Below are 14,143 nucleotides of genomic sequence, written 5' to 3' on the forward strand. Positions count from 1 at the left end.
TTTGTAGGCAAACTATGTGACAGTGGTATCTTGGCAAACACCTGACTCTTCTTTCCCTGAAGAGCTGGAGTCAAAATAGTGTAAGGAACTATGGAGAGAGACTGGTTCAACCCCACGTCTAAAGGAGGAAATTACCGGAGTAAGAATCTCCAAAATACTATCAGGGAAACATCTGGGAAAGGGAGTGACCAGTTGGCCTAAATTCCGCTGGACACTAACAATCCGACTTTAGGGAAAATTCACACACGCCGAATTCTCCAAGGACTTACAAAAGCAGGAAGCATGTCATGGTATGTAGGTGGGTGGTATACATTTCCCATGAATTGTGAAGCCCCTTTTCGGGTAGGCTGAGCCGGGCGGAGAGAAGGCTCCTTAGAATCGCTGGTACATGCCGAGGAGGGGGCTCCGTCTCCTGTACTTGAATTCTTGCTGCCCGGCTCAGTTGGGGAGGCGGTCAGAGACGAGGCAGAGGTTATGTTCCGCCCACCGCCCTCCCTCCAGCTCGTCACATCTGGAAATTAAAAGGGGCAAAAGGGGGTGGGGGGAGGAGGGGTTGTATGAGGTACTGAATCAGGGAACACCCTCTTTCACGAGAATATATAAAATGAGGGGGTCATATTGAGTTGAGTTGAGTACTGGGCAATTTGCAAGACGGGGGTAAACGGAAATCCATCCCCCTAGGGCAGAGTGGCCTAGAAGAAAGAACACAGGCTTGGGAGTCAGAGGACCTGGGTTCTAATCCCAGCCCCACCACCTGTCTGCTGTGTGACCGTGAGCAAATTAACTTCTTTCTGCCTCAGTTTCCTCATCTCTAAAATGGAGATTAAATCCTACTCCCTCCTACTTAGACTGAGAGCTCCATGTGTGATAGGGACTATGTCCAACCGGATTTTCCTGTTTCTACCCCGGTGCTTAGTACAGTGCTTGGCACAGGGTACGCACTTAGCAAGTACCATTACTGCTACGTAGATATATAGTCCATGAGAAAAGGGGCTATCAAGAAGTGCAGACGGGGAGATGTTAATTTTATTATAAAACACGAAGCTTTCCCCAACAAAGGGGTGGGACAAGACAAAAACAGAGAGCTAAGTAAGATTCTGCCCAGCTGTAAACTAGAATGGGCAAACAAGGAAATGGGCCAGGTTTGAAGAACTCAAAGTCTGAACATTAGGAGTTTTAATGCAAGCGATGGCATAATCCCCCAAATTAATACCATTCTTCTTTAGGCTACTAATGCTTGTTGCCATCAGTACACCAGTACTATTCAAGTGGAAAGCAGAGGTTGGGCTTTTGCAAAATGTTGTAGACTTCAAGGACTGTTTGGAACTTTTCTGCTTAGCTAGCCCTTGGAGAGAGGGAGAGGAATAAAAAAAATTATTGGTACACTAAGGCCCAGTAAGTGAAGTCACCCACCCGCTGCATATAAATCCTCGGGGAGGGGAAGGGGGTAGACATCTGACAAAGAAAAGCCTTCTAACACTGAAAATCCAGAATGTTGGCCTTGGAATGGATAGCACGGACCCAGGAGGATCCTGGGAAACCTGGAACAGGCCTACCGAAGGGAATTATATTGGGAATAAGAGTGTGAGCCCCATGTGAGATATGGACAGTATCCAACCTGATTAACTTGTATCTACCCCAGTGCTTAGAACAGTGCTTGGCACACAGTTTGCACTTAACAAGTACCATATTATTATTATTAGGTAAGCAGATGCATAACAATCACCTGGTTTTCAGCCAGAGTAGTACAAAGTGGAGAATGAGACTGTTAATCTTTTATTTTGTGAATCTCCATGGGGAGAGGAGCACAGGGTAAACTTGGGTACCTGCCTGATCATCCATACTTTTTGTCCATAGTAACACCCTAAGCCACAATCATGGGTAAAAGCCATCAGAGTTCCATTAGGATCTCTCTGATTGGAGCTAAAAGGGAGTCTTGGATTACACACATCTGCCTGGGCACTCAAGATACTAGTAGCATTAAGTAACAATCAATCATATTTATTGGGTGCTTACTATATGCAGAGCACTATCAATAAACAATCTCCCCAAACTCCTGAATCAGAAGGTCCACAGTGCCCATTTCAAGGAAGATGTTACAGACCATCTCTGGATTAATCACACCTGATTAACTGACTTTCACTTAACCTGCGCATATTTTTATTTACCAGTAATGAATCCCCTATCCTTACAGGTGGCTTTGGCTGCAAGCCAATATATAGAGAAGAGGACAGAAAGAAGAGAAAATCGTACTCCCCGGGTCGGTACCAAGAGGCATAAGCTGCCAATTCACTCACTTTGGGGGCGGAGGCTTGGTCCGGGCCCATACGACGGATCTAAGACGCCCTTTTCTTTGCCAACCTTGTCCTGCTCGCCAGCTGCTTTCAGCGTCGGAAATTCCTCGGGAGAGAAGGATAAGAGTCGGCTTGAGCCCCTTGAACCTGTCAAGGAAACCAGAGTGATTTAGTAGGGAGAGGGATCTCATCGCCAGAAAAACCTTGAACTTCATGCCCCAAGTCTCGGGAAAGCTTCTGCCTACAATCTGTGGCCTGTCTAAAGCACTGCTTATGAGGGGCTGTTGGTAAAGAGTCCACCCAGGCCGGGCCCTGCTTCCACATGCATGGGCAGTAGGGAACCCTTGCCAGTAAGAGGCCCTCGTCCCATAGCCCAAATTCTCACCTCCTCACCCTCTGCTGGCTTCAACAAGGATGTCGGGCTTCTCGCACCCCCAGACATCTAATCTTCCCTTTCTCTGCCCATTTTAGTTTGCTGCTTTTGTACAAAATTTCTCTCAAATTCCTTGGAACCGACTTATCTGGCCCTTAGAAGCCCATGGTGGGATTTGGTGCTCTAAGGTTTTTTTACGGTATTTGTGAAGTGCTTACTATGTGTCAAACACTGTTCTAAACATTGGGGTAGATTCAAATCAAGTAGGTTAGACACAGTCCCCGTCCAAATGGGGCTCAGAGTCAAAGTGGGAGGGACAACCGGAGAACTGAAGCACAGAGAAGTTAAGTGACTCGCTCAAGGTCACACAGCAAGCAATCAGCAATCAGCAGAGTCCTCCGACTCCCAGGCTCGTGGTCTTTCCACTCGGTCATGCTGCTTCTCAAGTTTCTGCTGGCATTGGTAAAATTAGAACAATGGGGATAACAATGGTGTATCAAATGCCTATGGAGTGCACTGTTCCCCTATACAACTTAAGATGTTAGGAACAGGTTTTTCTCAGGCCTAGGCATCACTGATTCAAAGCCCTGCTGATTCTCTAAATAATCGGCAAATAATTCTAACCAGGGCTGAGCTTGCCAAAAAGATACAGCCGAGATCACTGCGGCCGTAGTAAATGGCAACTTACCCACTACCCCAGTTTGTAAGGAGGCCCAGAGTCAAATAAACCTGCTACCCTGATCACTGCATGCATTATTCACTAGCTATTAACCAGAAAGCCAATTTACAAGTATCGCAAGGAATTCTTGTTGATGAGAAGGGTATTTCACTTACACAGTAGTTTTGTTATGGTAAACTGGTGAGGCAAAAACATGAAAAGTTCCTCTCCACCTCCCGACCCCTAGTTTACTGCAGCCTACTGGACCTAAACCTATGGAGAACATAGCCTTCGTTTTTGAACTTGCCTAAACCTGGATTCTCCTGGTGGTGTTATAAATGTAGGGGTCACGTTTTTGAAGAGGCCCATGTTAAGGAAAACTTGTATTGTAGCGAATCTGTTTTCCCTGATACTTCTTCCTGTGGGTCCTAACCAGACAGCTACTCGACTGAAAGAACAACAGCATTCTACCCCAAACCTGCTGGGAAAACACTTGTCTGGGGAGAACCAGCAAGGCCTAGTGGATAAAGCCCTGGCTTGGGAATCAGAAGGTTGTGGGTTCTATTCCCGGCTCCACCAATTGCCTGTTGTGCAACCTTGGGCAAGTCATTTAACTTCTCAGGGCCTTAGTGATCTCATCTGTAAAATGGGATTAAGACTGTGCAGCCCATGTAGGACAGGGACTCTGTCCAACCTGATTAGCTTATATCTATCTCAGAGCTTAAAACAGTGCTTGACACACAGTAAGCACTTAACAAGTATCGTAATTACTACTGTTATTATTATTTGGGGAGAACCGACTGTACAATATTTGAAACTTCCATAATGCCCTGGGAGGAAAGGGACTACACTGATACAAGTGATGGAATTTGAGGGTGCATTAATCAATATCTAGAGCACCTATTTCACAGAGCCTAAGGCCAAAAGGTGAAATGATTTCTCTCCAGAACACACACACTGAGTAAATGGTAGCCTCAACTCCCAGCTTTTCTTTGAACGACCCCCTATATTCCCAAGTGGCTGTGGGAATCACAAAGTGAAGCAGCCTCTATACAGGGAGACTGGCACTTCAAGCACCTTTTAATTTTCCAAAAACGACCTCTTCATTAACCTTCTCAGAGGAAAAGTTTAAGCAAAAGAAAAACTACACCAAAAATAAATCTTTTGGACTGAAACATCCATGATCTCACAAAAACGACTGAACTTATATTTCTGATCTACATCATCTTGGAAGGAAAGTCCTAGAAACAGGCAAAGAGTTCTCAACATTGGCCTAGGAGCCTCATTTCAGGACCAACCCCATTTCAATCAACGGTATTTGAGCGCCTGCCCCGTGTAGAGCACTGTACCAAGCCCTTGGGTGAGTACAAAAGGGTTTGTATACATGCTCTCTACCCTCAAGGAACTTACCATCTACATGAGAATCTTACAACCTCTCCTGTGACCTTTAAGGCATCAGCTATGTCCTCCCAGCATAAAGAACAGTGAATATTATTTGCATCACATTAGATGCTCTATTAAATTAGAGGAAGTTTGTAAAAATTATAAAAGTGAAAACTGATATTTTTTCGCACCAGATTACCTTTTTTTTGGTATTTGTTAAATGCTTGCTATGTGCCAGGCACTGTATTAAGTGCTGGGGTACATACAATAATAATAATAATAATGTTGGTATTTGTTAAGCGCTTACTATGTGCCAAGCACTGTTCTAAGCACTGAGTTAATCAGGTTGGACATAGTCCATGTCTCACATGGGGCTGACAGTCTTAACCCTCAGTTTAAAGATGAGGTACCTGAGGCACAGAAGTTAAGTTACTTGCCCAAGGCCACATGGCAGACAAGTGGCGGGGCCAGGATTAGAACCGAGGTCCTTCTAATTTCCAGGCCAGCGCTCATTCCACTAGGCCACGTTGCTTCTTTAAAGTATTTATTTTTCACCAAATCTCCCTACTTACTACTCTCCCCATGAAGCCTCTTAACTGGGAGAGCAAGATTAGATTGGGACAAAAACTGTAGTTCTCGCGTCTCAGTTTAAAGTTCTTTGGCCACCGTCAATCCGTATGCATCGCTCCCATTTCAGGTTTCACCTCAGCTTTAAGAAGCTCTGGGGCCTATAGGTTTGCAGCAGTAGCACACTGAAGGTAATAGCTAAAAAGGAATACATTATTCAGTTTGAATATCACCTCTATTTCCAAACAGTTGTCCACCATATTTCTTGGTGAGATTATGGAAGCCTCCCTCTTTTCCTGTGCAGATTCACTGAATATTACCTGTTGACTGCTTCTTTGTAGTTGTCAACAACTAAGCGCCTACGTCCCTGGGGTGATTTTATTTATAGAGTCCTGCCCTGAGATGGCGCAAAGCAATACAACACCTCCTACATGTGGTCCTGGGAGAGGGAAAGCAGATGTATCCCAGGCATACTACCATGCCAACTCTGTCAGCAGCCCGATCAAATGACACGGTGGTGGGGGTCGAGGGTTCAGCCCTCCCCCGCACATTTACTTCGGCAGGAATACTGATTTTCGTGCTCTGAGGTGGAAACAAAGTCAACAAGCAAAGAACCTGCCTCCGTCAAGTGCACGGGTACCCGGAACGGCGTTCTAAGTGCTAGTTAATAGGCACCACGCCATTCTTTCCCAAGCACTGATGTGTGTGGCTGTTACCAGAAGCCATGCTTAGACTTGCAGATCTGGCATTCAAGAATGCAGAGGAACGCTCACTATTTCAGGACTGGCTGGGCTATACACTCTACAGAACTAGTGAACCATTCCCTACACACACACACACCCAAACTCACACACCCAAACTCACTCACCACCTTCGTGTCCTGCTGGCTTTCCATTCAGCTGTGCCCATGACTTTAGTCCACCTGGCACTGAATTTGTATTCTGTAACAAAGAAAGGGGAGGGGAAAAAAAACAAAAAGAAAATCAGAAAGCCGCATTTCAGGCTACATGAGAAAGCCCTCCTCTTATTAATTGGGGTGTCCCTGGGATTCAGACCTCACTCACTCCCTTCTAAGCACAAATTTCCCCAATGATCAAGAGAGTCATTTTGTTTGCCGGGTTCCCCCTAACAGGAAGGAAGGTGGAAGTAGAAACCTTTTCCCTCCAATTTGTTACAGTGGCCAAGAGGAGCTGAAACCTTTCCCTGCAATTCATTAATCCAATCCAAGAGGAGGGGCTACCACAATCTACTATCTCTCTTCCCCTGTCCCTCCCTTCCTCAGCAGGGGAAAGAGAATGCCAGTGCTGCGAGGAAAACAATTGGACTTTCTCAGTGAGGAGGGAAAGTATGCTCATTTGCACATGTTAACTCCTCCCGCCTCCTACTCTCTCCAGTCTTCTGGTGCCTCTCTCTAAAGCAGTGGAAGCATTTATCGAGTGCCCACCTGGTGCAAGGGTACCCACTGTACTGGACGCTCGGGAAGTGCCGAATAACCAAGTGGCACGTCCCTGCCCTCCAGGAGTTTACATTCTAATGCGGAAGATCAACACAGAAACAGCTGCGACATTGTCCGAACAAGACAGGCAGGGTGAAGCAACAAGGCCTGGTACTTCAGCTCTACCAGTTAGGGCGTTTCCCACAGTCCTCCTGAGCCAGGACATAAATGCCATACATCACTGCTTGCTGGGACAGACTGGTTGTGCAAGAACTACCCTCCTAAGTAGAAGCACCTACTTCTACAGGAGGCCTTCCCAGACTGAGCCCCCTCCTTCCTCTCCCCCCATCTCCCCCCGCCTTACCTCCTTCCCCTCCCCACAGCACCTGTATATATGTCTGTACAGATTTATTACTCTATTTTACTTGTACATATTTACTATTCTACTTATTTTATTTTGTTAATATGTTTTGTTTTGTTGTCTGTCTCCCCCTTCTAGACTGTGAGCCCGCTGCTGGGTAGGGACCGTCTCTATATGTTGCCAACTTGGACTTCCCAAGTGCTTAGTACAGTGCTCTGCACACAGTAAGCGCTCAATAAATATGATTGAATGAATGAAAGCACCTGTGAGTTCCCAGAAACCAAAAAGGAAGCACCTCAGAATGGTGCTAGAGAAGCACCGTGGCCTAGTGGCTACAGCAAGGGGCTGGGAGCCAGAAGGACCTGGGTTCTAATCCCGGCTCTGCCACTTGTCTGCTGTGTGACCTTGGGCAAGTCACTTCACCTCTCTGTGCCTCAGTTCCCTCATCTGTAAAATGGGGATTGAGACCGTGAGTCCCACGTGGGACAGGGACTGTGTCGAACCTGATTTGCTCGTATCCACCTCGGCGCTTAGTACAGTGCCTGGCACATAGTAAGCGTTTAACAAATACCATAATAATAAGACTAAGGGCCAGAGGACAACTAGCCTCCAAAATCTCCAGTGGCTACCAATCAACCTATGCATCAGGCAAAAACTCCTCACCCTGGGCTTCAAGGCTGTCCATCACCTCTCCCCCTCCTACCTCACGTCCCTTCTCTCCTTCTCCAGCCCAGCCCGCACCCTCCGCTCCTCTGCCGCTATTCTCCTCACCGGGCCTCGTTCTCGCCTGTCCCGCCATCGACCCCCGGCCCACGTCCTCCCCCTGGCCTGGAACACCCTCCCTCCAAACATCCGCCAAGCTAGCTCTCTTCCTCCCTTCAAGGTCCTACTGAGAGCTCACCTTCTCCAGGAGGCCTTCCCAGACTGAGCCCCGTCCTTCCTCTCCCCCTCCTCCCCATCCCCCGCCGCCTTACCTCCTTCCCCTCCCCATATATATAAATATATATATATATATATATATATTTGTACATAGTTATTACTCTATTTATTTCTACATATTTATTCTATTTATTTTATTTTGTTAATGTTTTGTTTTGTTCTCTGTCTCCCCCTTCTAGACTGTGAGCCCACTGTTGGATAGGGACCGTCTCTATATGTTGCCAACTTGGACTTCCCAAGTGCTTAGTACAGCGCTCTGCACACAGTAAGCGCTCAATAAATACGATTGAATGAATGAATGAATGAATGAACTAGGCTACAGTGAGCCTGTACCTACCTCCTGGCTGATTGACTGTGTCGGCTTCTGTAAATTGGAGACAGATTTCTGCAAACCCGGCTGCGGCAGCGACTCCTGCGGCTGTACGGCCGTCACACTGGAACTACAAGAGGCGACACCATCGTGAAGAGCTGATGGGCTGAAGCCCAGGCCCCAGATTCTCCATAAGGCGACAGCTGCTTCGACGCTTTACTTTGCGGGATGAAAGGTCTACTCTAACCAAATGTTTTTCCCTCTGCTTCCTCCTCTTCTGGCAGAAGTGAACCTGAAATGAAGCTTTTCCTCGGGCCTAAACACAAGCTGGCATTTTACACAGGGACAGAACAACCTTCTGCCCTTCTGTGAGTGCCTTCTGTCTCCCAAAGCCATACTTTGCTGCAAATCACCACAGCTGACGCATTAGGAGAAACTGAGTCCTGGGAAGGCCGGGCGGCCTCCCCCAGCTCGCATCAATGTAGTCGGGTCCCCTGGTTCTCCCAGGGTCACATTAATTAAGTTTGGTCGATGCGCTTTATTCCTCCGGCACAGAAACATCACTTCTCTGAGCCAAAGGAAGCTTCACTGCCTTGAAACGCGGCTGGGGAAAGAAGGGCGCAAGTAGTGGGTTTTAATAAGGAGGTTTTACGTTGGAGAAAAAACCCTCCGGATTCCAGATTTCCCGTTATTTTTCAATGTTTCCAAAGTCTAGAACATTCAGACTCAACAGCTTCCCATGCACATTGCTTTCTCTCCAACTCCTCTCCTCAAAACTTGCAACTTCTGTTTAGTGAAGGTCCTTGCTCTTCCTCCTCTTCCAATGCCCATATCTATGGTTAGTCTCCTGGTGATGTCCCTCTTGTACCTCCTAGCCCAAGACGGATATACCCAGGGAGGCCTCCGTTTTTTTTTTTTCAGTGGTTACAAAAAAGGAACAGTAGGAGGAAGAAGAAAAACCAACTCCCATTCCCCCGTCCCCGCCAAAAAAAACCCTGAGAAAAACAGTCCAGGGATTTCGGCAGTGACTATTCAGGCATGATGCTCTCGACACAAATTCTCCCACCTCTACCCAGTCAGATCTGCACCAAGAATAGCCCTCATTACCGTTGTTCAAAACTCCTATTTCAAGCCTGAGCAATATTAGATGGAGGGGAATGATTTCCTCCTTCTTTAGGCATTCTCTCTCCAACCTCTGCCCCAGGCAGCACCACAGAAGATTCCAGGAGAACCTGAATTTCACTCTACCTCCTTTCAGGACACATGTATAGAATAATTCTTGAAGAGACTGAGGAGATTAAATAAAGTAAATTGCATGGATTTTTGGGTTTTCAGCGTGGCTCAGTGGGAAGAGCACGGGCTTTGGAGTCAGAGGTCATGGGTTCAAATCCCGGCTCTGCCAACTGTCAGCTGTGTGACTTTGGGCAAGTCACTTAATTTCTCTGTGCCTGTTACTTCATCTGTAAAATGGGGATTAAAACTGTGAGCCCCCCGTGGGACAACCTGATCACCTTGTAACCTCCCCGGCGCTTAAAGCAGTGCACACAGTAAGCACTTAACGAATATCATCATTACTATTATTATTACTGCCAAAAGTTATGTCCCAACTGTGGTTATGAAAAGTCCTTTTTTGTCCATTTGACAATTTCTGCTTCCTTCAATTGATGGTACTAAACATCTGGGAAAGTAGATCAGAAGCAGAACACATAGTCCCTGGCCAGGAGGAGCTTCTAATCTAAAATGAAGGGAGTTGAGAATCCCCTCGACCCTACCCGCTTGATCCTGACTGAAGTTCATTCACTTTAAAAACCTATCAGTAGCCTGGGAACGCAGGATAGTGAAGTAGTGTGGCCTAGTGGATGGAGCAGGGGCTTGGGAGTCAGAAGGACAGAGGTTCCAAACCCGGCTCTGCCACTCGTCTGTCGTGTGACCCTGGGCAGGTCACTTTACTCCTCTGGGCCTCAGTTCCCTCACCTGTAAAATGGGGATTAAGACCGTGAGCCTCATGCAGGACGAGGACGATAGCCAACCTAATTACCTTGTATCTACCTCAGTGCTTAGTCCAGTGCCTGGCCCATGGTAAGCACTTAAAGAATACCATAAAAAAATAAAATGAAAGGGCTAAAACTGCACCTCTGAAAATCTACCAGTGGCCAACTGACTCTTGTGATTTTGTCTTGTGATTATGTCTCTCCCCCCTTCTAGATTGTGAGCCCGTGGTTGGGTAGAGACCGTGTCTATATGTTGCCAACTTGTACTTCCCAAGCGCTTACTACAGTGCTCTGCACACAGTAAGCGCTCAATAAATATGATTGAATGAATGAATGAATGTCTTCCAACCACCCATCCAAATCATGCCAGCCGGGGCATGGATTCCCTAGGAACTGGGACACCAAAAACGGCGGATGCCACCAGCCCCGAAGCTCCAGAGCAGCTCTGCACCCAGATGAAGTGAGACAGGGCCTGCCTGAAGAATAAGGAAGGCACAGGGAAGGAAACTGCTACTCACTGAAGAGCGTCACCTCCAACAATCAGGGCAATAGAGAGGATGATCAAGAAACAGAGTTACTCCTTCCCTTCTAGCAATGTCCCGAGGGAGAAGAGCCGCGGTTGGATTCCCCCCACCAGCCACAGCCACCCATCCCTCTCTTCCCATGCCTGGAAGTGACCTAAAAAAATTGAGCCCGGAAAGCAGCCTTTAGCCTAACCCACAAAAGCACCGCCTCTTGAAGCTGTACGGCCCCCCTACCTCTTTTGGTCTGGCTGATCCTGCTTGTTTGCCCATCCTGTACCGTCCTTAGGTACTATAATGATGTTGGGGTCGTTTCCTTTGTTCTCAGACTTCAAACTTGGCAGGTTTGCAGGAGGTGGCATACGCCGAGCAGTGGCAACTTTCCCGAGACTCTGTAAGCCATGTCTAGGAATAACTGCAAAATGGAAGAAAAGCTATAGCCACAAACAACAAAATGGAAAAGTGCCAGAGGAGCTGGACCACAATGGAACAGTTTCTTCCCAAGAGCAGCAATGAGAAAAGCCGACGAGGTAAATAACAACAATAAAACCCTTTGCAATCCAATAGTCCTTTCAACGGCAGCTAGCCAGCCCTAGGAAACCTGGTGGGGGCCAAATTTTACTACGTAAATCGATGTAGTGAAAGGAATGTCAGACCGCAAGGAACAGAACATAGAGATTCCTAGGTCCCACAGGCCCAACCCAAAACAGGACCCTCGAGAATCCCCTCTCCCCTCTAGCTTCTGGTTTCTGACATGCATCATCCAAGAAAAGCAATGGCCAAGAGGTATCCACTTTCTTTACCTGTGGTTCTGATAGCTTCTACTGACTTTCCTTTATACTTATCAAACAGGCTGAGAGTCGAGTACTTGCTTTTCCCATCCTTTCCCTTGGTTAGTTGCCCCAAACGATCGGACATTGCGATGAAATGTCATCTAGTAAGGAAATTTTTCTCGGCGCCGCTTCCGATCTGCCTTTGAAAAGAAGGAGGGAGAGGAGCATCAATTAGTTCTTCCCCTATGATCACACATTCCCTACGTGTACTAGATTTCTTTAGAATGAGCCGGCCAACATCTATTACAAATCCACATGCACTGAAATACAAGAGTTTCTGCTTCTGTAGTCCCCAGGTTCAGAGGGGATCTTGCAAATTGGAGAATATTTACTCTACGTTTGTGGACAGGAATTGAACATCAAAGAAAACAGATGGGAAGTAAGAGAAGAGGAGAGGCCACTGGGCAAACAACACAATTTAGCACTGTCAGTCTAGGGGAAAAAAACACAAATCTAAACAAAACCAAAAGGGGAGAGAAAACACAAATAAGTAATCCATTCGGGTACATTCAGGAGTGTGAGGTTTCAAACACAAAGCATTGCCCATTCAGATGGAAAATAAACATCTGCTTTGCCCTTAAAAAGGCAGATTTTTGAGATGAACATATGGGAAATAAACAGGTTCACTACAGCACATACACTGGTGAACATGTCTATGGTAACTGTCCACATCGACTAAGTGGACCGTTCCATTCTACCTCTCTCCCCTCCCCGCTTAGGAGGGACTGAGAGAGAAGCAGCCAAACCTCAGGAGGGAGGCTCTAATTCTCTTGACATCGCCTTTCCCCGCCAACAGGCAACGTGCATGAGTCTGTTGTTATGGTAACAGCATCTTTGTGTTTCCTAATCATTTATTCATTTAAATTCTTGATCACCATGTGGAATCAGGAGATTCTTCTAGCACTGAATTTTCTTTACCGGGCTTAGAGGTGCGTGTTTTGCTATACCCCAACTCTGACAGGAAAAATAAGGAAACAAAGACAGTCATTCAAGTTTCCCCCACTGGAGATTTGTCTACATCTAGGGTCCCAGGCCAGACATACACCCCCTTGGCTGCTGGCCCGGGTCTCTCTCATAAACATTAGGCCAAAAGGAACAACTTTGAGTAGTTTCAGTAAGATCACACCTTTAGCTGATTTACTCACTATTCTTCCTACAAGGGAAACATCACTCCCCCTCACCTGGCCTCCAAGCCATACTATTATCCGACCTCTGGCAGGAGAAACCAGAACCAAACATCTGGGAGGAAACTGGAGTCCCTCCGTGGGAGAAAACACGCTTTTCAAAAGGTTGGAGCAGCGTTTTCTCAAACCGGGTTCATACGGGTATACTCAGGGCCAGGCGATGCCGAGATGCTCTCTGGCTCGGGTCAGGAGACGAAGGAGCTAAAGGAGCAGGGGACTAAAGGTTACTCACTGGGGGCCAAAGAACAGGACCTAGAATCAACCTGAAGAATACAGTGGATTAGGGGCATGGGGAGTTAATTCACTCAATCGAATTTACTGAGTGCTTACTGTGTGCAAAGCACTGTACTAAGTTCTTGGGAGAGTACAATACAACAACAAACAGAAACAGTCCCTGCCCATAACGGGCTCACAGTCTAGAGGGGGAGACAAACATTAATACATGTAAATAAATACATTACAGATATATGCATATATGCTGTGGGGATGGGAAGAAGGATGAATGAAGGGGGCAGGTCAGGCCAATGCAGAAGGCAGTAGGAAAAGAGGAGAGGAGGATTTAGTCAGGGAAGGCTTCTTGGAGGAGATGTGCCTTTAATAAGACTTCGAAGTAGGGGAGAGCAATTATTTGTCTGATATAAGGAGGGAGGGCATTCCAGGCCAGAGGTAGGATGTGGGCAAGAGGTCGGTGGCGAGATAGACGAGAGCGAGGTGCAGTGAGAAGGTTAGCATTAGAGGAATGAAGTGTGCAGGCTGGGTTGGAGTAGGAGAGTAGTAAGGTGAGGTAGGAAGGGCCAAGGTGATTGAGTGCTTTAAAGCACTTTGAAGCAGCATGGCTTAGTGGATAGAGCACGGGCCTGCGAGTCAGCAGGTAATGGGTTCAAATCCAGGTTCCGCCCATTGCCATCTGTGTGAATTTGGGCAAGTCACTTCACTTCTCTGTGCCTCAGTTACCTCATCTGGAAAATGGGGATTAAGGCTGTGAGCCCCACGTGGGACAACCTGATCACCTTGTAACCTCCCCGGCACTTAGAACAGTGTTTTGCACATAGTAAGTGCTTAATAAATGTCATTGTTATTATTACAATGTACATAGTAAACACTCAACATATATAATAATATTACTATTATAATATAATATATTATAGTATATAATATATTATTATTAAGACCAAAGGGTGAGGAGTTTTTGTTTGACGTGGAGGTGGATGGGCAACCACTGGAGTTTCTTGAGGAGTGGGGAAACATGGTCTGAACGTTTCTGAAGGAAAATGATGCAGGCAGCAGAGTAGCG

At 46.7% G+C, this 14,143-nt stretch overlaps 1 protein-coding gene across 8 annotated transcripts in view; it reads right to left on the reverse strand.

Moving 5' to 3' along the window:
• PRRC2B (proline rich coiled-coil 2B) overlaps window positions 1-14,143 on the reverse strand; it is a 76,412-nt gene that overhangs the window by 37,944 nt on the left and 24,325 nt on the right. For 7 of the 8 annotated variants that reach the window (XM_038744788.1, XM_038744786.1, XM_038744787.1 and 4 more), the window contains exons 2-7: window positions 11,636-11,805; window positions 11,070-11,247; window positions 8,348-8,450; window positions 6,144-6,216; window positions 2,298-2,441; window positions 270-511 (exon numbers count right to left, since the gene is read on the reverse strand). In XM_038744788.1, coding sequence (XP_038600716.1) covers window positions 270-511; window positions 2,298-2,441; window positions 6,144-6,216; window positions 8,348-8,450; window positions 11,070-11,247; window positions 11,636-11,750 — 855 coding nt within the window. In that variant the 5' untranslated portion in view covers window positions 11,751-11,805. The remainder of the gene's footprint in view (window positions 1-269; window positions 512-2,297; window positions 2,442-6,143; window positions 6,217-8,347; window positions 8,451-11,069; window positions 11,248-11,635; window positions 11,806-14,143) is intronic. The other variant, XM_038744785.1, reaches the window with a different exon arrangement.

This window comes from Tachyglossus aculeatus, chromosome 4 (genome assembly GCF_015852505.1).
Source record: "Tachyglossus aculeatus isolate mTacAcu1 chromosome 4, mTacAcu1.pri, whole genome shotgun sequence".
NCBI classification, from domain to species: Eukaryota; Metazoa; Chordata; class Mammalia; order Monotremata; family Tachyglossidae; genus Tachyglossus; species Tachyglossus aculeatus.